General features: G+C 57.1%; 1 protein-coding gene across 1 annotated transcript; it reads left to right on the forward strand.

Moving 5' to 3' along the window:
* On the forward strand, positions 1-23,058 carry LOC133343681 (uncharacterized). The gene is made up of 9 exons (XM_061553414.1): positions 1-151; positions 3,755-3,820; positions 4,386-4,584; positions 7,922-8,004; positions 10,348-10,591; positions 12,279-12,472; positions 13,928-14,121; positions 14,422-14,584; positions 20,964-23,058. Exons 2-9 carry the CDS (start codon positions 3,764-3,766, stop codon positions 21,219-21,221), a joined length of 1,392 nt encoding a protein of 463 aa, XP_061409398.1. The 5' UTR covers positions 1-151; positions 3,755-3,763; the 3' UTR covers positions 21,222-23,058.
* The last annotated feature ends 1,249 nt before the right edge of the window (positions 23,059-24,307 follow it).

Consider the following 24,307-nt stretch of genomic DNA (forward strand, 5'->3'; position numbering starts at 1 on the left):
CGCTGGGGACCTGCGGCGGGTTCCACACGGACACGGATCCCCTTTGAACTCCACCATCGGCGGGGTCAGGAAGCACCGCAGGAGGGGCCGAAAGGTTACGCGGGGTCCCGAAGAGAGAGTCGCCCGTCTCCAGGTGGCGAGCACAACAGAGGTGCGGCCGGTGCAAACACTTCCACCATCTCTCATCGTTCGTTTACTTCGTATTTATACACACTAATCCCATCGTCATCACCAACATTATAATCACACCATCATCATCACCAACATCACCAACATTAAGCCCGTCATCATCACCAACATTAATCCCACCACCACAATCATCACCAACATTAATCCCAACATCACCACAAAATCATCACCAACATTAATCCCAACATCACCACAAAATCATCACCAACACTAATCCCACCACCACAATCATCACCAACATTAATCCCATCACCAACATCACCAACATTAATCCCACCACCACCACCACCACCACAATCATCACCAACATTAATCCCATCATCATCACCAACATCACCAACATTAATCCCACCACCACAACCACAATCATCACCAACATTAATCCCATCATCATCACCAACATCACCAACATTAATCCCATCATCATCACCAACATCACCAACATTAATCCCATCATCATCACCAACATCACCAACATTAATCCCACCACCACAACCACAATCATCACCAACATTAATCCCATCATCATCACCAACATCACCAACATTAATCCCATCATCATCACCAACATTAATCCCATCATCATCACCAACATCACCAACATTAATCCCATCATCATCACCAACATCACCAACATTCATCCCAAAATCATCACCAACAACCACATCTCATTCGACTCCACCACTCACCCGCTCCTCACCTCCGATTAGCACGGGTTGGCTACGTACGGTGCGAGCAGGAAGTTCAACATACATCATCGCCATCTCTCCGCGGTGCAGGCGGCCATGCGGCCGCCTGCACCGCGAGCTGATTCCATCCTCGCTCCATCTCCTCCGGAGCGGACGCTGTCCGTTCCATTAGGGCGCCACGGTGGCTCGGAGATGTTCACTCCCTCGCCTGGCATACAGGAGGTTGTGGGTTCTATCCCGACCCTGGCGTGTCCCTTCCTCTCCCCGGTGGTCGTGTGGATTTTTCTGCGGGTCCTCCTGTTTTGTTCCCTCCACATTTAGAATGAACATCACGCGCCTAGAGCATTTTGCTGCTGTGAATTCCCACACGACGATATGCCGCTTCGTTGAGCAATCATTTGCGATCGCCAGGTCGCTTCTGAAAAAAAACAGCTACACAGCTCGGTGGGGCCTTGCCTGGTAAAATAAAACAATAGATTCTCGCTTTATTTACCTGCCGCTCCGTCGTTAGTCCCTACCGCCGCTCGTCAGCGTCCCCTCGAAGCGAGGCGTCTCCTGCCGCCACCCACGCCCCACACCACGAGACCACACGTACAACAACAACAATCCTCACGCAGTCAGAGTGATCGACGTCTTGACCCCCCCACCGCCGCCGCCGTGTGGTTTCTCCACGTGCGCGCGCGTCTCTCTCGCTCTCTCGATTTCTCTCTCTCGATTTCTCTCTCGGTTGCAATTAACCGAGCGCGAGTCCGTCTCATCCACTCCTTCTCTTGCGAGCGCATTCTCTTTGCGTGACCGGTCCGACCCGTCCGATCCGTTTTCGTCACCTATCGGCGTCTCCTCCGAGCCATCGGGTCGATGTCGAGGGTTGTTACGCACCGATTCAAATCCAAAACAAACAAACAAACACACGCCGCACGTACAGAGAAAAAAAAAAATCTGCGACGAGGTGTCCGATTGTTTGTTTACGATTCCCAGATTTCGTACGGACCTTGGTTCACAAGGTGTTCTATGCGCGTTGCTGCTGCCCCAAACGTTTTGAAAGCACCACGTGACTTTTGTAACTCTTTTAAACGTCCAAAACGATTGAGGTCGAAACAAATTTGAAATGCGAATGTGAGTGATTGTTTTGGAAGAGTATTTGTTTGTATTTACATAATATATTTTAAAAATATATTTTATATCTTGGTTATTAACTCTGTCCGCTGGCAGAGTCACTCTCGAAAGAGAGCTGTCATATTTCAACGGGTTATTTACTCGGATATCAAACTGCTGATTTTGATTCAACGCTTTATTCTCTGGACACATCCCAATGTGTTTTTGACACAATGTCAAGTCCACCCTTCCAACCGCGCTCCAGCATCCACCGCACTGTCGCCCACCTCTAGAATCCATCACTTTGATCCTTGTCTGCGTTCAACACCCGTCCGTAGGTACACGACCAGGGCACACGACAGGGTACACGACAGGGCACACGACAGGGTACACGACAGGGTACACGACAGGGCACACGACAGGGTACACGACAGGGTACACGACAGGGCACACGACAGGGTACGCGTCCAGGGCACACGACAGGATACACGACAGGGTACACGACAGGGTACACGACCAGGGCACACGACCAGGGCACACGACCAGGGCACACGACAGGGTACACGACCAGGGCACACGACAGGGCACACGACAGGGTACACGACAGGGCACACGACAGGGTACACGACCAGGGCACACGACAGGGCACACGACAGGGTACACGACAGGGCACACGACAGGGCACACGACAGGGTACACGACAGGGCACACGACAGGGTACACGACAGGGTACACGACCAGGGCACACGACAGGGCACACGACAGGGTACACGACAGGGTACACGAAAGGATACACGACAGGGTACACGACAGGGTACACGACCAGGGCACACGACCAGGGTACACGACCAGGGCACACGACAGGGTACACGACCAGGGCACACGACAGGGCACACGACCAGGGCACACGACAGGGCACACGACAGGGTACACGACAGGGTACACGAAAGGATACACGACAGGGTACACGACAGGGTACACGACCAGGGCACACGACCAGGGTACACGACCAGGGCACACGACAGGGTACACGACCAGGGCACACGACAGGGCACACGACCAGGGTACACGACAGGGTACACGTCCAGGGCACACGACAGGGTACACGACAGGGTACGCATCCAGGGTACACGACCAGGATACACGACAGGGTACACGACAGGATACACCTTGCCTCGCCGTGCCTCCCAGTAGTGTCCCCGTGCCTCCCAACTTTGCTGCTGCGTCGGCAGTCGTGCACAAACAACAATAACAGCAGCAGCAGATATACACCATTCGTCAACAACAACAGTGTGTGTGCGCCTCTTAGAGGAAAAAATAAATATATTAGGCGACGTTTCGGACAATGGTCCTTCTTCACAGCACGTGGAGAGAACAGAGAGGAGTAGAACGAGTAGAGAGTTGACGAGTCTATTATGTTTCTACCTCTCTGGCCTCTCTCTGTGTGCCGTGAAGAAGGGCCACTGCCTGAAACGTCGTCTGTTATGTACTTTTGCATTTTAAAGCCGCAGTGTTATCGACAAATGTGTTGTTTGTTTTGTACGGGGTTATTAATTTAGTTCATATTTATATTTAGCAGTTGTCATGGCAACCACATCTCACGCGACTCCACCACTCACCTGCTCCTCACCCGCTCCTCACTCGCTCCCCACCCATCCCAGACTCTCTCAACATCGTTGTTCACCAACCCACTCCTACCCCTCTCGCAGCCTCCAAACATCCACCTTTATCTCTCCTCTCTCTCTTCTCTCTCTCCTCTCTCTCTGTGTCGCGCTGGGCAGAAGGTGTACATGGAGTCGAGCACGGAAGGAGCGGTGATGCCGGCGGAGGAAGCTTTTAAGCCGAAGGTAAATCCCACCACCATCATCACCAACATCACCAACATTAATCCCACCAACACCATCATCATTACCGTCGCCAACATTAATTCCACCATCATCACCAACATCACCAACATTAATTCCACCATCATCACCAACATTACCAACATTAATCCCACCATCATCACCAACATCACCAACATTAATTCCACCATCATCACCAACATTACCAACATTAATCCCACCATCATCACCAACATTAATCCCACCACCATCATCACCAACATTAATCCCACCATCATCATCACCAACATTAATCCCACCACCATCATCACCAACATCACCAACATTAATTCCACCATCATCACCAACATTACCAACATTAATCCTACCTGTGACCGCCGCGACAATGTCCCCCTCTCAGCGTGTACCCCCTCCGTGTGTAGGGGGATGCGCTGACCCAGCGTGTCCTGACCGCCCCTAGTGGAGCTGGGGTCACGCGTGGCGCTGGACCCCCTTCTTCTACCTGTGACCGCCGCGACAATGTCCCCCTCTCAGTGTGTACGCCCTCCGTGTACCCCTCTGCGTGTAGGGGGACGCGCTGACCCGCGTGTCCCAGCTGCCCCTGGTGGAGCTGGGCTCGCGCGTGGCGTGGGACGCGTACGGGGACGCCAAGCGGAGGAACCGCGCCCTCTCCGCGCTCTGCGGCCTTGCCGAGCTGTGGCTCCGCGGGGTCGCGGCCCTCGCGAAGCGCACCGGGAGGCCGCTCGCCTCCCTCCTCGAGTCCCAGCGTGAGTACCCGGCCGTGCCCCACACTGAGTACCCGGCTGTGCCCCACACTGAGTACCCGGCCGTGCCCCACACTGAGTACCCGGCCGTGCCCCACACTGAGTACCCGGCCGTGCCCCACACTGAGTACCCGGCCGTGCCCCACACTGAGTACCCGGCCGTGCCCCACACTGAGTACCCGGCCGTGCGCCACACTGAGTACCCGGCCGTGCCCCACACTGAGTACCCGGCCGTGCCCCACACTGAGTACCCGGCCGTGCCCCACACTGAGTACCCGGCCGTGCCCCACACTGAGTACCCGGCCGTGCCCCACACTGAGTACCCGGCCGTGCCCCACACTGAGTACCCGGCCGTGCCCCACACTGAGTACCCGGCCGTGCCCCACACTGAGTACCCGGCCGTGCCCCACACTGAGTACCCGGCCGTGCCCCACACTGAGTACCCGGCCGTGCCCCACACCGAGCACCCGGGGGTAACCCACACAGAGCACTGGCATGCTCAACGCGAGTGCCGGGGTAAGCCAGCGTGAGTGCCGTGGGGAATCCAGATCCTGGCAGCAGGGGTTCTGTATCGAGTCAAGGGGTCTCGGGACGAGTACCGGGATACCCGCAGAGAGTGCCGGGGATACTGCAGAAGTGGGGGGGCTGGGGTGGGGGGGACAATCGATTATCAGGCATCCTCTGTGACCGTGGCGGCCGGCGGAGGTTGGTCTCGATGTTTGGGCGGAGTGGGTTCACATTGGACACCGGCCGGCATCTCGGGGGTGCGGGATAGTGGGGGAGAGGGGGGGGGGTCCTTTCTAACTGTGGGGGGCAAGGTGGGGGAGGGGAGGGGGTCTCCGCATGTGGTGGACCGCAATGCTAACCGGAGAACTCGCGGCACGGCAAGTTGGCGACCAAGGGGCACACGGTAGACCGAGGGGTCTGCTGGGGATGAGTTAGAGGTTCTTCTGGGGGAGGGGGCGGGGGGGGTTCCAAAGTGAGTGGAGGGGTCTCAGCACGGGGGGGGTTACAGGGGGTCTCGCGGCGTCACGTGACAGCTGCATCAGGGGCACATGGCGGCACAGGGGGGTGAGCGCGTCCCCCAACACCAGGGGGTACACAGAGGGAGTCAGGGGGGCACGCAAGTGGAGCACAGGGGTCACAGGGAGACAAACGGGATCCTTCGCCACCCCCATCCTCAACTCCACCACCACCACCACCCCCACCCCCACCACGACGCCAACTCCACCTCACCCCAACTGCAGCACCACCGCCACCCCAACTTCACCATCACCCCAACTCCACCACCACCACTACGACCCCACCACCGCCACCCCAATGCCACCACCACCCCAACTCCACCACCATCCCAACTCCACCACAACCCCAACTCCACCACCACCCCAACTGCACCGCTACCCCAACTCCACCACCGCTACCCCAACTCCACCACCGCTACTCCAACTCCACCACCACCCCCACCGCCACCCCTCCCAACTCCACCACGACCACCGTTTGACCTGGTTGCGAAAGTCTCGTTGGGGTGAGGCGGCGGCGCTGTTTGTGATTATTTTTTAATTTAATACACGCGCCCCCCCAGTATCCACCACGCCACGCGCGGTGGAATGTTGTAGGGGGGGGGGGGGCACCCGTGTCGAGCTGGCAGCTGACGAGCTGGAAAGACGAGCCCCTGAGTCTCGAGCCAGGCGCGCGAGTCTCGAACCAGTAGCACGAGGGAGCCTGCATTGTGTGGGGAGCCGGTGGCGTAGCGGTTAGCGCGCTGCACTACGAACCCGGCGATCCGAGTTCAATTCCTGCTCAAGGCCACCAACACCGGTGACGATTATCTGAACCGGTCCTAGGCCTTCCCCTAGGTCGACTCAGCCTCAATTGAGAACTTGGTGCGATGTGTAAAAACAAAGGAGGCCTGGCGTGGTGCTGGCCACCCACCCTCTCGTGTACCGTCCCAGCCTTCATAGGCGCTCGCTAACAGCACTTGCCCCCACAGTCTGTTTAGGCTACACGAGGGATCTTTGTCTTTTGTTGTGGGTAGACGGAGGGTTGACATGGATTGAACATGCCGGGGATTTGTTTTGGATGAAGTTTCTGATCACCAATGCTGATGTTGTTGATGCAAATATACAACAACACCCGTACAGATGTCGGGAACAAAAACAACCTCCACACCGTGTGGCCCTCACACGTGTCCCACCCATCACTACCTCCTCCTCATCATATTCGCTACCTCCAAGTTGCTTATCCTCCCCTTCGTCTCCACCCTCATAAGGCAACGTGCTCTTTATAAAATAGACGTTTTGGTCATTGGCCCTTCTCTTTATACGCCATACTTCTCTGGTCCCTCTCTATGTGCCGTGAAGAAGGGCCATTGTCCGAAACGTCTATTATATGCACATATATGTGAGCCGCGGTGGCGAGATGTTAACCACCTCGCCTTGTATACAGGAGGACATGGGTTCAAGCCCGACCCTGACGCCTGCTGTATATTTCGAGTTTGCGGTGTCTCTCTCACCGTGGTCGCGGGGATTTTTCTCCGGGGTCCTCCGTTTTGTCCCTTCCACATTTAGAATCAACAACACCACGCGTTTCCAGTGTTTGGCTGCTATAAATGTCCACTTGATAAGCCACTTCGTTAAGCTATCATTTGTGGCCAGGTCGCTTCTGAAAAAAGAGCTACATAGATCAGTGCGCCTTACCTGGTAAAATGCTTTTTTAAAATATCTGAATATAAAGAAAAACATAAATCCAGTTCCTTACAACCAATCTATTGGTCAAAGCAGACCCAGCTCTGCTGAGTGTTGCTCGTGTTGAACCAATTGCTGCGGAGATTTTGCTCTACGAGAAGGAAGGCCGCGTGTGGCTGATGGGATGAGTCGAGAAACAAAACACGACGTTCACGATGGAGGAACTGATACGCGAGGGAGGCATATTGTCCGCTTGGGTATTCCGTTACATGTCCAGTCAAATGCAATTTAAGTCGGTACGCGCTGCACGCGCCTGATGATTGCCAACCCCGTTTTGCAATCTGCAGGTCACAAGTTTAAATCCCCATTATAGGGGTCGACTCATAATCGTATTCCTCTTTCTATGCAGATAACATGTTTACCACTTTGAGGATTGGGTTATTGTATGCACGTATGCATCTCCTCTTTCCCAGCGGAGATGCCTTCTTGGCGAGTGTGACCGTTTCAACCTAATGGGCATCTGTGAAGAAGAGCTTTGTAGCTCGTCGGATTCCTCGAGTGTATAAATAAACACTCCGATTCCGATCTTTCTCACTGCTGCCCCCTCCCCCAACACCCCCGACTCATCCCGCCAATCACGACGCACCGCGCCGCAGTCGCCTTCGCCAATGACATCGCGTGCCTGGGTCTGGACGCCATCGAGGAGCGCGTGCCCATGCTGCACCAGACTCCTGACAAGGTGAGGGGGGCGGGGGGAGGGGATGAGGGGCGGGGGGAGGGCGAATGGGCCGAGGGTCGGGGGGGGGCGAGGGGAGGGGGCAGGGGGAGGGGGGCGGGGGGAAGGGGGCGGGGGGGTGAGGGGCGGGGGAGGGTGATGGGGAATGGGACGAGGGGCGGGGGGAGGGGGACTAGGGGGGAGGGGCGGGGCAAGTGGCGTGGGCGATCCCATTCATCATTCTCAGCCATTGTCTATCTACTGCTGGATGAATGATCTCACCGCACCGTCACCATCCACCGCTGCTGCCATCCACATGTAAACTAAATCTATTCTATATTTGACCAGGTAAGGCCCACTGAGCTATGTGGCTCTTTTTTCCAGAAGCCACCTGGCCACAAATGAAAACTCATAAAAGTGGCTTATCGTGTGGAAATGTATAGCAAGCAAATACTCTCAACGCGTGTTTCTAAACGGGGAGGGGGAAAACCGGAGGACCCGGAGAAAAATCCACGCGATCACGGGGAGAGAGACACGCAAACTCCAAAGACAGCAGGCATCGTCAGGGTCGGGATCGAACCCAAGCGCTCCTGAATACCAGGCAAGGTAGTTAACATCAATTTGGCTGTCATGCCGTCCCTAGTCTCGTCCATAGACCCCATGTCCGTGCAATGTCCAAGTCACGCTCCTCACTCAAACCTCACTTATACTGGTAGGAACCTCCTGGTAACACCAGCCCACAGGGGATTATTGTGTCCGTCCGTCCATTGTGCAGGGAGGGGCTGGGTGGGGAGGGGCTGGGTGGGGAGGGGAGGGTGGGGAGGGGCTGGGTGGGGAGGGTGGGGCTGGGTGGGGGGGTGGGAGGGGTGGGGCTGGGTGGGGAGGGGCTGGTCACCCCGTGGTGCCCTTATAAAACTCAACGTTTAATCTCTTCACGCCGGCTTGTGCCCGCCCTCACAGTCGGGCATATTTGCGGAATACACCACGCCGCCGTTGACCCTGGCCATTGACCGAGCAACCCAACGTTCCTACCAGCTCCCTCCGCAGGAACGTGTTTCTTCCCTAGCCCACCCCACGACCCCCTTAATAACCCCCACTGTTCCCTCTTCATTCATCATCATCATGATCTACTCTCATCAATTTCGCTTTCACCGAATTCACAGATGTGCCCCCATTGCTTCCTCTCATCGGATTTCATTCACCTCATCTCCACAATGACATTCGCATGTAGCGCCGTCGTTAATTCGTTGGGACGGGGTTCACGTTAGCGCCTTAACCCAGCGCCTTAACCAAGGCGCTATTACAGATCCCGTTGAGATGAAGAAGTCGCCTGTCTTGTCGATGCGACGTCCCTCCCCGATCCGTCGATGGGTTGCGCGGCGGCAACAACCTGGGCAGCGCCTCCACCGAGCCGAGCCGACAAGAGCCCCCCCCCCCCCCCTGTGTGTGTTTGTGTGCGACCTTAAATAGGTAGTGTAGCGGTTAGCGTTACGAACCCCCGTGACCCGAGTTCAATTCCCGCCCACGGCCAAAACCTATGACGATTATCTGAAACCGGTCCTGGGCCTCCCCTAGGTAGACTCGGCCTCAATTGAGTACCTGGTGCGGTGTGTAAACATCGGCATTGGGGAGACAAAGGCGGCCGGGTGTGGTGCTGGCAACCCAGCCTGCCGTGTGCCGTCCCGCCGGCCCTCATAGGTGCTCGCTAACAGCACTTTCCCAACAGTCTGTGAAAGGCTACGCGGGGGATCTTTGCTTGAAAATGACAAACACGTAAGAGGCGACGTTTTGGGCAATGGCGCTTCTTCATAGCGCATCAGGGTTATTCAGAAGGGTCGTTGTCCGAAATGTCACCTGTTGTATATTTTTGCTTTTTTTATGTTTCCATCTTGAGTGAGGAATGTGTTGGGGCCTGCTGTTATTTGTGCGCCACTGCCAATGTAGCAGCAGTATCCCCAATGAGTTTGTTCTCTATCAAGGCACTGAGTGATACCCTTACTCCAGTGACACACGAGTACTGCTACTACTACTAGAGTTAAACTGACCTACTTCGACTGGTCCTCAGCTGACATTTCTCATGTTCTTCCTCTCCACCGACCTTCCCCCTCACTCCTCCCTTAATCTCCTCCTCCCATCTCCCCCCATCTCCACCTACCTCCCCATCTCCTCCCATCTCTCCATCTCCTCCCATCTCCACCTACCTCCCCATCTCCTCCCATCTCCACCTACCTCCCCATCTCCTCCCATCTCCACCTACCTCCCCATCTCCTCCCATCTCTCCATCTCCTCCCATCTCCCAATCTCCTCCCATCTCCACCTACCTTCCCATCTCCCCATCGTCCCATCTCCCCCCACCCCCTCCCAAAGGTAATGGCGCGCGCCATGGACGCGGGCTCCGTGGCCGTGGAGTCGGCGCGTGGCCTCGCCGCGGCGGGCCTGGGCGCGCTGATGAGCACCAAGGTGGGCGAAGTGGCGCACGCGGTCGTGGAACTCACGCTGAGCCGCGCGGAGATGGCGCTCGAGTGCTACCTCCCCGACGCGGGCGACGAGGAGGAAGCCGACGCGAGCAGCAGCAGCAGCAGCAGCAGCCGCGCCATTGAGAGGCGGACAGGTGAAGGGAGAACGGGGGTGGTGGGGGAAAGGAGGAGGTGATGGTGCAGGGAGGGGAGGGGGTGATGGTGGAGAGAGGGGAGGGGTGATGGTGGAGGGGGGGAGGGGGTGATGGTGGAGGGAGGGGAGGGGGTGATGGTGCAGGGAGGGGAGGGGGTGATGGTGAAGGGAGGGGAGGGGGTGATGGTGGAGAGAGGGGAGGGGGTGATGGTGGAGGGGGGGAGGGGGTGATGGTGGAGGGAGGGGAGGGGGTGATGGTGGAGAGAGGGGAGGGGGTGATGGTGGAGAGAGGGGGAGGGGGTGATGGTGGAGGGGGGGGAGGGGGTGATGGTGAAGGGAGGGGAGGGGGTGATGGTGCAGGGAGGGGAGGGGGTGATGGTGAAGGGAGGGGAGGGGTGATGGTGAAGGGAGGGGAGGGGGTGATGGTGGAGGGGGGGAGGGGGTGATGGTGGAGAGAGGGGAGGGGGTGATGGTGCAGGGAGGGGAGGGGGTGATGGTGAAGGGAGGGGAGGGGTGATGGTGAAGGGAGGGGAGGGGGCGATGGTGGAGAGAGGGGAGGGGGTGATGGTGGAGAGAGGGGAGTGGGTGATGGTGGAGGGGGGGAGGGGGTGATGGTGGAGGGGGGGAGGGGTGATGGTGGAGAGAGGGGAGTGGGTGATGGTGCAGGGAGGGGAGGGGGTGATGGTGGAGGGGGGGAGGGGTGATGGTGGAGGGGGGGAGGGGTGATGGTGGAGGGAGGGGAGGGGTGATGGTGGAGGGAGGGGAGGGGTGATGGTGGAGGGAGGGGAGGGGTGATGGTCGAGGGAGGGGAGTGGATGATGGTGGAGGGGGGGAGGGGTGATGGTGGAGAGAGGGGAGGGGGTGATGGTGGAGGGGGGGAGGGGTGATGGTGGAGGGAGGGGAGGGGTGATGGTGGAGGGAGGGGAGGGGTGATGGTGGAGGGAGGGGAAGGGGTGATGGTGGAGGGAGGGGAGGGGTGATGGTGGAGGGAGGGGAGTGGATGATGGTGGAGGGGGGGAGGGGTGATGGTGGAGAGAGGGGAGGGGGTGATGGTGGAGGGGGGGAGGGGTGATGGTGGAGGGAGGGGAGGGGGTGATGGTGCAGGGAGGGGAGGGGGTGATGGTGGAGGGGGGGAGGGGTGATGGTGGAGAGAGGGGAGTGGGTGATGGTGGAGGGGGGGGAGGGGTGATGGTGGAGAGAGGGGAGGGGGTGATGGTGGAGGGGGGGGAGGGGTGATGGTGGAGGGGGGGAGGGGTGATGGTGGAGGGAGGGGAGGGGGTGATGGTGCAGGAGGGGAGGGGGTGATGGTGGAGGGGGGGAGGGGTGATGGTGGAGAGAGGGGAGTGGGTGATGGTGGAGGGGGGGGAGGGGTGATGGTGGAGAGAGGGGAGGGGGTGATGGTGGAGGGGGGGGAGGGGTGATGGTGGAGGGAGGGGAGGGGGTGATGGTGGAGGGAGGGGAGGGGGCTGAAGAGGGGGTTGGTCCATCACAACCAACTCAGATTGATCACGACCATTTGTAGGGGGGACATGCCCCCCCCCCCCCGCTGGCAGCATGTATCTGTGTGTGTGGTGCCTGGGATGGGGGTTGGTTACTTGTCGCATTCGGCGGCATGTGGAATGTAGAGATGCGTCCATCACCGTTGTAATCGGAGTCTCCTTCCTCATCTTCCCCCCCTCCGTTCCCAGGGAAGGACGGGGTGGACGGCTCAGGGGGGGGGCAGGAGGAGGAAGCGGCGCCGCCCCCGCGGCAGGAGGCGGGGTTCGGGGTGCGCACCGCGGTGCTGCTCTCGCGGGTGGCGCGGCGCGGCTCGCGGCGCGCGCGCGCCCTCGCCTTGCGGGGTGCGCGCGTGCCTCGCGCGCTGCTCACGTCCCTGGGGCTGGTACGTGCGCGTGCGTTGCGCGTGTGCGCGTGCGTTGCGCGTGTGCGCGTGCGTTGCGCGTGTGCGCGTGCGTTGTGCGCGTGCGTTGCGCGTGTGCGCGTGCGTTGCGCGTGTGCGCGTGCGTTGCGCGTGTGCGCGTGCGTTGCGCGTGTGCGCGTGCGTTGCGCGTGTGCGCGTGCGTTGCGCGTGTGCGCGTGCGTTGCGCGCGTGCGTTGCGCGTGTGCGTGCGCGTGTGCGCGTGCGTTGCGCGTGGCGTTGCGCGTGTGCGCGTGCGTTGCGCGTGTGCGCGTGCGTTGCGCGTGTGCGCGTGCGTTGTGCGTGCGAGTGTAGTAGGTGAGCGCGCTGCGCTACGAACCTGGCGACCCAGGTTCGATTCCCGCTCACGACCAACACCCATTGACGATTATCTGAAACGGTCCCGGGTCTCCGCTAGGTCGACTCAGTCTCAAATTGAGTACCTGGTGCGGTGTATAAACATCGCCGCTGGGGAGACAAAGGCGGCCGGGCGTGGTGTTGCCCACCCACCCTCTCGTGTGCCGTGCCGGCCTTCATAGGTGCTCACAAACAGCACTTGCTCCTACAGTGTGTTCAGGTAATACGGGGGATCTTTGTATTTTTTACATGCGTAGACAACAAAGACAAAGGTCACCCGTGTAGCCCACACAGGGCTGCTGGGGCAAGTGCGGCACACACCGCACCGGATTCTCGTTTCAGGCCGAGTCGTCCTAGGGGAGGCCCAGGACCAGTTCCCCACACGATACATACAAACGGGTACACGCGCACAGGGTTCGGCTACATTGGGATATCGCCGCGTGATCCACCGCATCCACTACCACCGCCAACCTGCCGTGCTTGGTTCATAATGCGCTGCGAAGGGCTATTGCCCAAAACGTCGCCTCGTATATTGTCCTTTGAAGGCCACTGTGCTATTGGCACGGGAAGTGTTGAGTTGTTAACTGTGCATACTCTTTGGTTCTTTCGGTAAAGTCACGTACTGTAGGTGAAAAATAATGAGAATAAAAATAAAGAATAAAAATAACTAAATTAAATCACGACGTTTCGGAGGCAACACACGCTTCCGTCATTTATTTTGACCTACGTGACTTTACCGAAAGAACCAAAGAGTATGGATCCTTGCAGTCACGAAAACTTCAAATCCAGAATTTGTTAAGTGTGCTTGTGCACCACTTGCAACGGTCTTCCTTACGATATTAGGAAGCCGCTGGAGCCATGCACTTTGAAATAATCGAGATTGAAAACTTAACTTCTTTAGAACTGCTTCTTGTGTTCAGTTTGTTGTCCTTCCCCCGCACCTTCGATTGGCACGGTCGGCTACGTGCGGTGCGAACGAGGCTCACTGCACGTGCAATCCAGCAGTAGCATCGCCCGAGAGAAGTGTTTCACAACAGCCACCTTGGCTCTCTCTCCACCCTCTCCCCCCACCCCGGACCGCAGCACCCGGACCGCGGGGTGTGGCTGGTGTCTCGCCGCGCCGTGGGGGTCCTGCAGGCGGCGCTCGGCGTGGCGAAGGGGGCCGCGGGGGTCTGGCTGATTGCCACCGTCAAGACCTTCAACGCCTCCAAGGTGGTGCTGGGCATCTCCGTGGCCATTCCCCGCATGGCCCTGCGAGTTCAGATGGCGACTGTCAGGTCAGTCAGCAGTGGGGGTGGGGGGCACACTCAGGAGGGTGGGGGGCACTCAGGAGGGTGGGGGGGTCACTAAGGAGGGTGGGGGGGGGGCACTAAGGAGGGTGGGGAGCGTAATACAAAACGTGCCCATCAGTTACAACTGTCACGTAACAAACCTGACTAATTGCCTGTGCCGGGTGGTGGCGGGTTCAACGGCACATTTATATTCACGCGATCTGACCCCCACAACAACTTGCCCCACGTACCTCACTCACGCCCCCCCTTGCGTCTCTGCCCCGTGCCTCTCCCCCTCTCCCGCAGGGTGTCGATGCGCGTGGCGCGCGTTTGGCTGCGCGGCGCCGGGATCGCGTGGGGCGCGACGCGGGGCGCTTGGGGCGCCGGAATGGGCGCCGCGCGCGTCGCCCGCCGCCTCGCCATCACCATCCCCGAGCACCTGGTGCACAACACCCCGCTCAGCTGGCTGGTAGGTCCGCAGTTCGGGCTGCGCAACGCCGCGGGGAGTCGCGGGGAGGCGCCCGGAGGAGGCGAGAGCCAAGCGCTCGCCTCGTGGGAGCGCGCCATGGAGCGAGACATCGCCATGCGCAGACGTTTCAGGGCAAACACCTTCTAGACCAGAGGGTGCGCCGGCGCCAGCGGTGGCTAGGAGATGTTAACTACCTCGCCTGGTGTGCAGGAGGTCGTGGGCGAGATCCCGACCCTGACGCCTGCTGCTGTATATTTGGAGTTTGCATCTCTCTCAGTGGTCGCGTGGATTTTTCTCTGGGTCCTCCGGTTTTCCCCTCCACATTTTAGAATCAACATCACGCGTTTTCGAGTAATTGGCTGCTGCTATAGATGTCCACGTGATGATGATGAGCTTCTTTGTGGCCAGGTCACTTCTGAAAAACATCAGAGTGGACCTGATCTGGTTAAAAAAAAAAACGGAGTTTTTAAGTTTGGTGGTCCATTCGTGATGACATGGGGGGGGGGGCTGAGGGGCGGGCAGAGGGAGAGGGGGGTGTGTGGATGCGGCGTCGCGTTGACAGTCGTGCTGACAGTCATAAAGGTGACCCGGTGTGAACTTGTAACTTGTAACAAAATGAGTGGAGCTGTCCCTCCACGTCTCGATCTCGAAATCAGCTCCACTTCCATAGGGGGGCGGGCGGGCAGAATAAAAGGCCTGTTGGAAAGCACTTATGCGGCAGAATCCATGCGCACGCACGATTGTTCTTCCTTGTTGGAATGGATGTCAGCCTGGATGTTGGTGCCGAGATGTTAACTGCATTGCCTGGTATACAACCCTGACGCCTGCTGTATATTTGGAGTTTGCGGTGTGTCTCTGCCCCCGCGGGTGCGTGGATTTTTCTCCGGGTCCTCCGGATTTTTCCCTCCACATCGAGATCGACATCACGCGTTCAGAGTATTTGGCTGCGATACATCTCCACGTGATAAGCCGCTTCTTTGAGCCGTAAAATAATGTCCAGGTCGCTTCTGAGAAAGAGTTACACAGCTCAGTGGGCCTTACCTGGTAAAATAAAACAGTTTAATAGTTACGTTTTAATAGTTTGGTGCAGTATAAACAGAGCACCATCAGCAGCAGCAGCATCGTCATAATCGTTATCGGTTGTAATCAAGAGCTAATGACAATCATAACACACGATAATCAGTAACATAATGATCAATAACTAGGTTATAATTATCGCTAAGGCTACCACCACTGTATTTACCCACCACCAGATCGTGTAATCAATTCAAATCACCATACCCACCACCTCGTGTAATCAATTCAAATCACCATACCCACCACCTCGTGTAATCAATTCAAATCACCATACCCACCACCAGATCGTGTAATCAATCCAAATCACCATACCCACCACCTCGTGTAATCAATTCAAATCACCATACCCACCACCTCGTGTAATCAATTCAAATCACCATACCCACCACCTCGTGAAATCAATCCAAATCACCATACCCATAACCTCGTGTAATCAATACAAATCACCATACCCACCTCCACCTCGTGTAATCAATACAAATCACCACCCCCGCGTGTAATCAACGCCGATGCCCCTCACCACGTGACACCCCCTCCTGATGATGCCTGTGCTGTGGGTTCGTACGGGGAGGCGGCGGGGGGAGGGGGGCTACTCCTTCTGTCATAATAAACCCCCCGCTTGCAAACCGCATCTCTCGCACCTGTCTCTCTTACTCCGCGAGGGGGTCCCGAGTGTGTGCAGGGGGTCTCGAGTGTGTGCAGGGGGTTTCGAGTGTGTGCTGGGGGTAGGAACCCAAGTTGAATGTCACACTCGGGATCCACGGAGTGAATTTCACGGGGTGATGGATGAGCGATGAGATTCGCTCGGTCGTTCCTCTGTCAATCAATCACGACACGCCTGAGAGCCTCACCTGAGAGCCTCACCTGAGAGCCTCACCTGAGAGCCTCACCTGAGAGCCTCACCTGAGAGCCTCACCTGAGAGCCTCACCTGAGAGCCTCACCTGAGAGCCTCACCTGAGAGCCTCACCTGAGCCAGACTCGAACCTGCAATACACTCACTCCCGACGCGTTCACACCGGGTAGAGGTGGTGGTGGTGGTGGCGACGCCGCTGCACGTGGCTGCCTGTAACCCAGCGCCGCTGTCGAGGCAGTAGCGAGGGTTGGTGGATCACCGATGAATGTTGTGATACTCCCTTCCGTCGTGGGCGTCGCGAAGGAGTCACACATCTGGCTCGCCAGAAGGCGGTACAGCAAGTGTTTAGTTTGTTGTCCTTCCCCGCACCTCCGATTAGCCCGGTTGGCTACGTACGGTGCGAAAGTAGTTCAACATACATAAATCGCCATTTGTTTATTCCGTCTTGACGGGGATAGCGCGTTGCCCCTTCGCGCAAGGTGGTGGCGTTTCCTCCTCCTCCCACGTGAATAATAAACAAACACGACTCATTGTCGTTCATCGACTGAAAACATTCAAAAATAAAACCTCAATTTAGTAGCAGCAGCAGCATCCTCCTGAAAAATTATCCGACGATTCAGTGCGGCTGTCGTGGGGGAAAAGTTAAGGGAAAATGTCAAAACTGGGTGCACCCTGGGTGGCCAAAAACTTGAGTTTTGGACACTCAGGGTGCACCCAGTTTTGACATTTGTCAAATACACTTGATAATTGTATACTAGCACAGTGTGCCAGCACCCCATTCATCCAAACACTTGGTATTTGTATACTGGCACACTGTGCCAGCACCCCATTCATCTAAACACTTGGTATTAGTATGCTGGCACAGTGTGCCAGCACCATATAACTACACACACTTGATATTTGTACGCTGGCACAGTGTGCCAGCACCCCAACGACCAACATTTCAAGCTACGGCTCGGACTCGGAAGTGAGCTCGGGGCGGGCTTGCGACCAGGCGGGCGCACTGCCACCTTGCGTGATGACCTAGACTAGTGACTCGCGTCAATACCAAACTTTTGGATTGTGGGTTGATGCTACGCGCTACTGTACACCCTTAAATTTGCCATGCATTCGACCATAGCCCGCCAAACGACCAAGCACAGAGACAAAGGCGACGTCCTTGGGAGATGGACCAGCCTGCTTGACGCTCCTGACCATGGTCCCAATGGTGCGGAACAAACCAACGAATGCGCATCTCGTTGATTGGTCAATCCTTTGGCCCACCGTTACGGTGATTGGCGGAAATATTGTGTGAAAAATCAAATTGCTGGCAATGAAAATAGACATATTGTCTCGTGAAAAATTGAAAGTAGACGTAGAAACGTGATTTTTCACAAGCATTTTTCGCGAAACAGGTGGAGGAGCGGCTCACATTCGAATGGCAACCCTCCACCCCAAGAAGACTTTTACCACGCGCCGCGAGGCCATCCACGGCATCCAAGACTTTGCTTTGCAACAAGGCAAGCGCGCGGTCCTTGACCTCAAGCGAAGCGGCGGACGGCACGTTGCCATCGTCTGCTCTAGTTCAACACCTTGTTCCTTCAAGGTGAAGCTGACGAAGCTCACGGGGGAACGACGCGGCTTCCGCGTCTCGGCGCTGTGCACGGATCACCACGGCTGCACGGGCACTACCAAGATCACGCAGCGCCAAGTGGAGGCGAACACGACAGCCCGTTCGGCCTTTCGCGCCAACCCCCGTACCTCCGCACCGACTGTCATTGCCCAGGTCGCCGACGTTGCTCGCGTCATTGTCCCGACCCAGGATGATGTACCGCGCCAAGGACACGTGCATCGCGGCGAACGAGAGTGCGGCCCATGCAGGCTTCGAGTTCATCAACTCGCTGGTGGAGACGTTCGGCAAGCTCAACGCGACGACCTGCAGTGTGCGAGAAGACGCGGGCATCTTCTGGGGTGCGTTCATCTGCAACCCGATCGCACGCTCGTTGCAGCCAAGTCTTCAACGCGTCGTCGGCATCGACGGGTCGCACATGAAGGCGCGCGCCTACAACGGAACCATGCTCGTCCTCGTTGGGCGCGACGGCAACAACCGCAACGTCCTTCTCGCCGTGGCGCTGGTGCCGTCCGAGACGGCAGCGGCCTACGACTGGTTTCTCAACTGCTGCACGACCAACGACATCGAGCTCGACGGCACGCCGGTCTTCTGCGATCGTGGCACGGGCATCCTAGCCTCCGACTGGAAGGACCTCATGCTCATCCACTGCACGCAGCATTTGATCTGCAACGGCGTGGACAACATCGGCTCCGCGTTCACGCCCGACCTCCAAGGCATCATCTACGATGCCCAAGGGTGCACCTCCGAGGCCGCGTTCCGCAGCTCCTTGGGCTGCTTGGGCGTAGCTCTGCCTGCGGCGGCCACGTACTACAACAAGATCGACCCCCACACGTGGGCGCTCTACCCGCACCTGCACACGACGCCATTGTACGGCTGGCGCACGACGAACTTTGTGGAGTCCACGAACAGCGAGGCCCTGCCGGCTCGCGAGATGGACCCCTTCCACTTCCTCATGCACCACATGGAAGACATGATGACGACGGCCTTTGCCCACCGCAGCGACGCCGAGAAGTGGGCCGCTCAAGGGCATGTCATTACGCCGTACGCTCAAGGACTCATCGACGCTCAGCAGGCGTTGGCCCCGAGGTACAAGGTCTACGAGAGTACCTCGACGCGTGCATACATCAAGGATCCAGACGCCTACGCCTCTGCCAAGCGCCGAGTCGATCTCAGCTCTCGGTCGTGCACGTGCGGGTACATGAAGCAGATGGGCTTGCCGTGTCGGCACTACATTCGTGCCCTCATGGCGTTTGGGCGGATGCCCGAGCTCTACGACGCATGTGCGGTGTGTTACCAAGTCTCTGCCATCAACACGACATGGACCTCGGTTGCCGGTATCGAGCTGCCAATTGCCGAGGAGCTGCAACGCGACAACACCATGATGCCACCTCCTCGCCAGAAGAAGGCTGGCCGCCCGAAGAAGCGTCGGATTCGCAACCGTGGCGAAGGTGGCCCATTGGGCCTCACGCGGTGCTCCTTCTGTCGCGCCAAGGGCCACAACAAGCGCTCTTGCCCGTCCAAGTAGTTATATATATGTAACAAACATGTTTTGTTCTAAGTGTGCAGCACCATACTTCTCGACGCAAACACTATCTACCGTTGTTCTACTGTAGTAGGTGTAGCATGCAAGCTGGCACACTGTACCAGTATACAAATGGCAAGTTCGTGTATGTTCGCGAGCTGAAAGTGTTACTGTAGTTGCAAGCTGGCACACTGTGCCAGTATACATATGGCAAGTAAGTGTTACTGTAGTAGCGAGCTGGCACACTGTGCCAGTATACAAACGGCAAGTAAGCGAGCTGGCACACTGTGCCAGTATGCAAACGGGAAGTTTGTGGTGCAAGGTATGGAACATGAGCCACGAGAAACATCATTTGGAACGCTCTAAATCTGTGGCGACATATGGATGAATAACGCAAGGACCTAAACGTGTACAAAATGATACATTAAATCGTACACCTTCTTCACCCAGTTTTGACATTTGTCCACATTGAACATCACCCAGTTTTGTCATATCAAAAAGCACCACCCTGTTTTGCCTGTCGTTTTCCAAGACCACCCAGTTTTGACATTTGGGATCCAGTTTTGTCGGCAAAAGTTAAAAACCACCCAGTTTTGACATTTTCCCGAAAAGTTAATTATTAAATTACTTAATACTAGATTTGAAGCTTTCGTGACTGCAAGGATTCATACTCTTAGGCTTTTTCGGTAAAGCCACGCAGGTAAAAAATAAAAATAAAATATAAAATAATAACAAATGAAAATAAATCAATTAAATCACGACGTTTCGGAGGCAACACAAACTTCCTTCATCAGGTGTAAAAAGGCACAGCAAATTCACTGTAGTCTATAATTTATAATTACTTAATACTAATTATAAATTATATTGGACGTCTAAAGCGGTGCACGCTCACCCGGACGAGCGTCTCCGATGACCCCTCGCTCGGAGCGAGTCGTGCGACCCCAACCTGCGACCCTGGCCCGACTTGCAGCGCCCACGAGGCCTCCCCCGCGTGCTCGGCCCGGCCCGGTGCCGGCCACCACCACCCGCCCGCCTCGATCGGCGCTACTCGCGAACGGCACTTGGCCCAACAATCTGCTTCGGCTATACGGGGGATCTTTGTCTGTGTGTGCTCATCCCCCCCCTCCACCCCTGTCTCCTGTCCGTGACTCCTCGTGTCTTGTCGCTTCCTCGCGTCCCCTGTGCGCGCCCTCTCTCCCGTGCCTTGCCGTGCTTCCCCAATTCTTCCCGACGCGTCCCCGCGCCTCCCCTGTAACCCCCTCCCCTCCACGTCTCCTCCTCCTCCCCCCCTCCCTCTCCCCGTGTCTCCCGCAGCTCCCTCGCTTCATCGTCTCGCTGCTCACGAGCCCCGAGCGCCGCCTCGCCCTCGCCTCCCGCGAAGCTCGCGTCGCCCGCCGCAGGTCCCGCGTCTCCCGCCTCAGCGACTCCGAGCTCCCGGCCCTTGCCGAGTCCCAGCAGCAGCAGCAGCCGCAGCCGTGGGGACCTCGAGTGGAGGGGGCCGAGGGGTCCCCGCGCCGGAGGGGGTCCTACGACTCCCCGACGCGCATGCTCATGCGCTCCTCCCGCGACTGACTCCCAGCTGGGTCCGGTCTCCTCGCCTCCACCGCTCGACCTCTGACCTTTCGCCTGCCTCTCCCGTCGATCGTGCTCTCCCTGGCCGAGTCGTCTCCTTCCTGGGCGAACTCGCTCCGTCTCCGCCTGCCCGACCCCGCCTTGTACCTCTCCCGCCCACTCTCCCGCCTCTCGACGACGATCTCCTCCCGTCTATACTCTCCCCTCTCGCGCTTCCCATCGTCGTCGTCTCTGTCGCGTATCCCCTTTCCGCTCTCCTGCTTCTCCTCCCCTCTCGCCTACATCGCATCCTTCTCTCCCCACCACGATCCGTCTCCAATACCTCAACCCGCCTCGTCTTCCTCACATCTCCCCTCCTCTCCCTTGCCCATCTCTTCCTCGGTCTCCCATCTTCCCCCTTCCTATCCACCCAACATCTCCTCCCCTCCCTCCGATCTGCTCTCCCCACCCTCCTGGCTGTTCTCCGCTCTGCCCTATCTCCTGTCCCCACTCTCTCGGCTCTCCCTCCTCTCCGCGCTCTCTCCCGGGAGCCGAAGCCAGTCCCCTGCACTCCGCGAGGTGGCTCTGCGCTGCGTGGGAGGCGATATAATCACCTACACTTACCACGCGTAGTCACAGACAGCCGGAGGTGGTCAGTCACGTGCACCGTCGCTTAATATTACAACGGTCACGTGCAGGAGGTGGCCATAGTTTGGGGGGAGGTGATCGGGCCCAGCGGCAGCGCGTTCGCCGCTTCCTGCAGCGGTTCGCGGCTCGAAGCGGCTGGCCGCACTGGTTAACACTGCGGTTGTTTTAACGGCAAGATGCAACTTCTGCTACTAATGCGACGACGCGCCTGTCTCCTTCGCAGTGGACGTTAACGATCGCGTGGCGGCCACTCGACTAGCGCAGGCCATTGTGTGCCGGCGTCACGGTCCGAATTCTAAAGATGACACCGCAAACATAACCCAAATTGGGATCACACAAACAGCAGCAGCAGCAACATCGCCGCTACCGTGAAACTAACGCAGCGTCGTCGTAGCCTTGCGCTGTAGGAGCGCCAGCGCCCGGCGGCACGCGGACTCGACTCCAGTCACGCGCGCTCCGTTACGCATCGACGATGACACGCTCGCCATGGGATGTGGACCTCTGCGCCGTGAACTAATAATCGATTAATTCGCCATCGATCCGAGGTTCGAATCCCTCACCAATGAACGCTTTCTGTGAATGCAAATTTAATTCTGCCGATTCAGCTTTTTCTGCACTCGGTAGCCACCGAGTTGAGATTATTTTCAGCCTAATTCAATAATCACCACAATCTCGCACGTGTCTATTACACGCTTGTTGCTGGCCGCTCTGCGTGTCGGGCCTTCGGGCGCTGTGGCTCAGCATGATTCAGTAAACCTCCTCGACTTACCAGCCGTGGGAATGGCCTCGATGAGTCTCAAGACGTCTTTGTGCAGGAGGGCCATGCCAAGAAATCCACGAGTTTGGCTTCGTGTGGGGGTGGGGGGAACCCGCCAATCGTAAACTAGGGGTAACTTCAAACTCCACACAGATAGATTCAATGATCCACGACGAGGACATCTGGCACGCGCGATACGAGAGTCGCAAATGCGCGCTGTGATCGGAGAGGAATTTGACGAACTCGAGACGTCTCCAGCGCGAGTTGTGTGTTGGTGCGCGGCGGAAGGCAACAGGGCGATGACATCATCACGGATGATGATGGCGGGTGAGGATGATGATGGAGGGGGAGGATGAAGATGATTTCATCAGAAACTGCACGTGTCGTGGAGCAGGGTGGGATTATGATGGGGATCGTAGTGATGCTGATGACTCATTAAAGCGATGATTATTATGACAAGGAGCGGGTGGAATTTTTCGTTCGGGATGCGATACGGGTGGGATGATGTTGTTGGCAATGATGATAATGTTGATGTACCTCGTATTGTCAGCATGCTCAAGTGCATGACAACCCATTCAATCATTGCGAGTTAAACGTGGTTGCCACCTATGTGCTATGATGGTGGACACGCCACATTATTATGGCGTGGATCAGGATATCCACAGGAAAAAAAAACACCACCACCGATTTCTCAAAGTGGCGCTACCCACATTCATGTCAGCGATTTACGCCAATTTCATCCCCGCCGTGCCACCAGCGACCCCGCACGGACCAGACGGAGAAGCCATTCAGAAAGAATTGCGCCACCCGCGGAGGAGGGCATCTGAATTGCTTCAGATCACCTCCGATCCACACGAGCGACGCTGCATTTCCCCGTGCGCTCTGCTACCGAGATCAATGTCACGTCGATATGACCAAGCTACAGTCTACATTAGACTGCCAGTACACTCACTGAGCTTGATAACCATTGCTACAGCCTACATTACAGACTGTCAGTACACTCACCCAGCTTAACCATTGCTAGTCTACATTATAGACTGCCAATACACTCACCAAACTTAATAACCAGGCTACAGTCTACATTATAGACTGCTAGTACACTCACTCAGATTAAGAACCAGGCTACAGTCTACATTATAGACTGCTAGTACACTCACTCAGATTAAGAACCAGGCTACAATCTACATTAGTGTTTTTTTATTATTTGTATTCACTTGATTTATTTTCAATCTCCGTGACTTTACTGAAAGAACCAGAGAACTTGACCAGTCGGATCGTCATCAGCCACGTGGCTAAGGCTCTGTGACGTCACCCAGTGTCGCCTCGTCGCGGGAGATGGGCAACCTTCACGCGGCCCCACTCCGTCGTGAAAGTGATAAAATCACGACGAATGGCATCAAAGCGGCGACCGAACATCGACCGTCGAGCTCGGCCGTCTCCAGAGCGACGCCGCCGCGTTGGAGTGATGCAGCCTCGTGGCCAAAGGCTGGAACGGTGCCGTGACAAAGACGTTCTCGACCCCCTCTCCGCCCGTGGGGGTAGAAGCGCGCGACTGTGTGCAGTGTAGTGTGTGTAGTGTGTGTGCAGTGTGTGTGCGCAGTGTGTTTAGTGTGTGTGCAGTGTGTGCGCAGTGTGTGTAGTGCGCAGTGTGTAGTGTGCAGTGTGTGTGCAGTGTGTGTGCAGTGTGTATAGTTTGTGCAGT

Source organism: Lethenteron reissneri, chromosome 18 (assembly GCF_015708825.2).
Source record: "Lethenteron reissneri isolate LAM-NWPU_2019-01 chromosome 18, ASM1570882v1, whole genome shotgun sequence".
Taxonomy (NCBI): Eukaryota; Metazoa; Chordata; class Hyperoartia; order Petromyzontiformes; family Petromyzontidae; genus Lethenteron; species Lethenteron reissneri.

Coding starts and splice junctions, on each gene's coding strand:
- LOC133343681 (XM_061553414.1), top strand. CDS start 3,764: ATGGAGTCGAGCACGGAAGGAGCGGTGATGCCGGCGGAGGAAGCTTTT. Junction 12,473..13,927: donor TGCTCACGTCCCTGGGGCTG/GTACGTGCGCGT, acceptor CCCGGACCGCAG/CACCCGGACCGCGGGGTGTG. Junction 14,122..14,421: donor GTTCAGATGGCGACTGTCAG/GTCAGTCAGCAG, acceptor CCTCTCCCGCAG/GGTGTCGATGCGCGTGGCGC.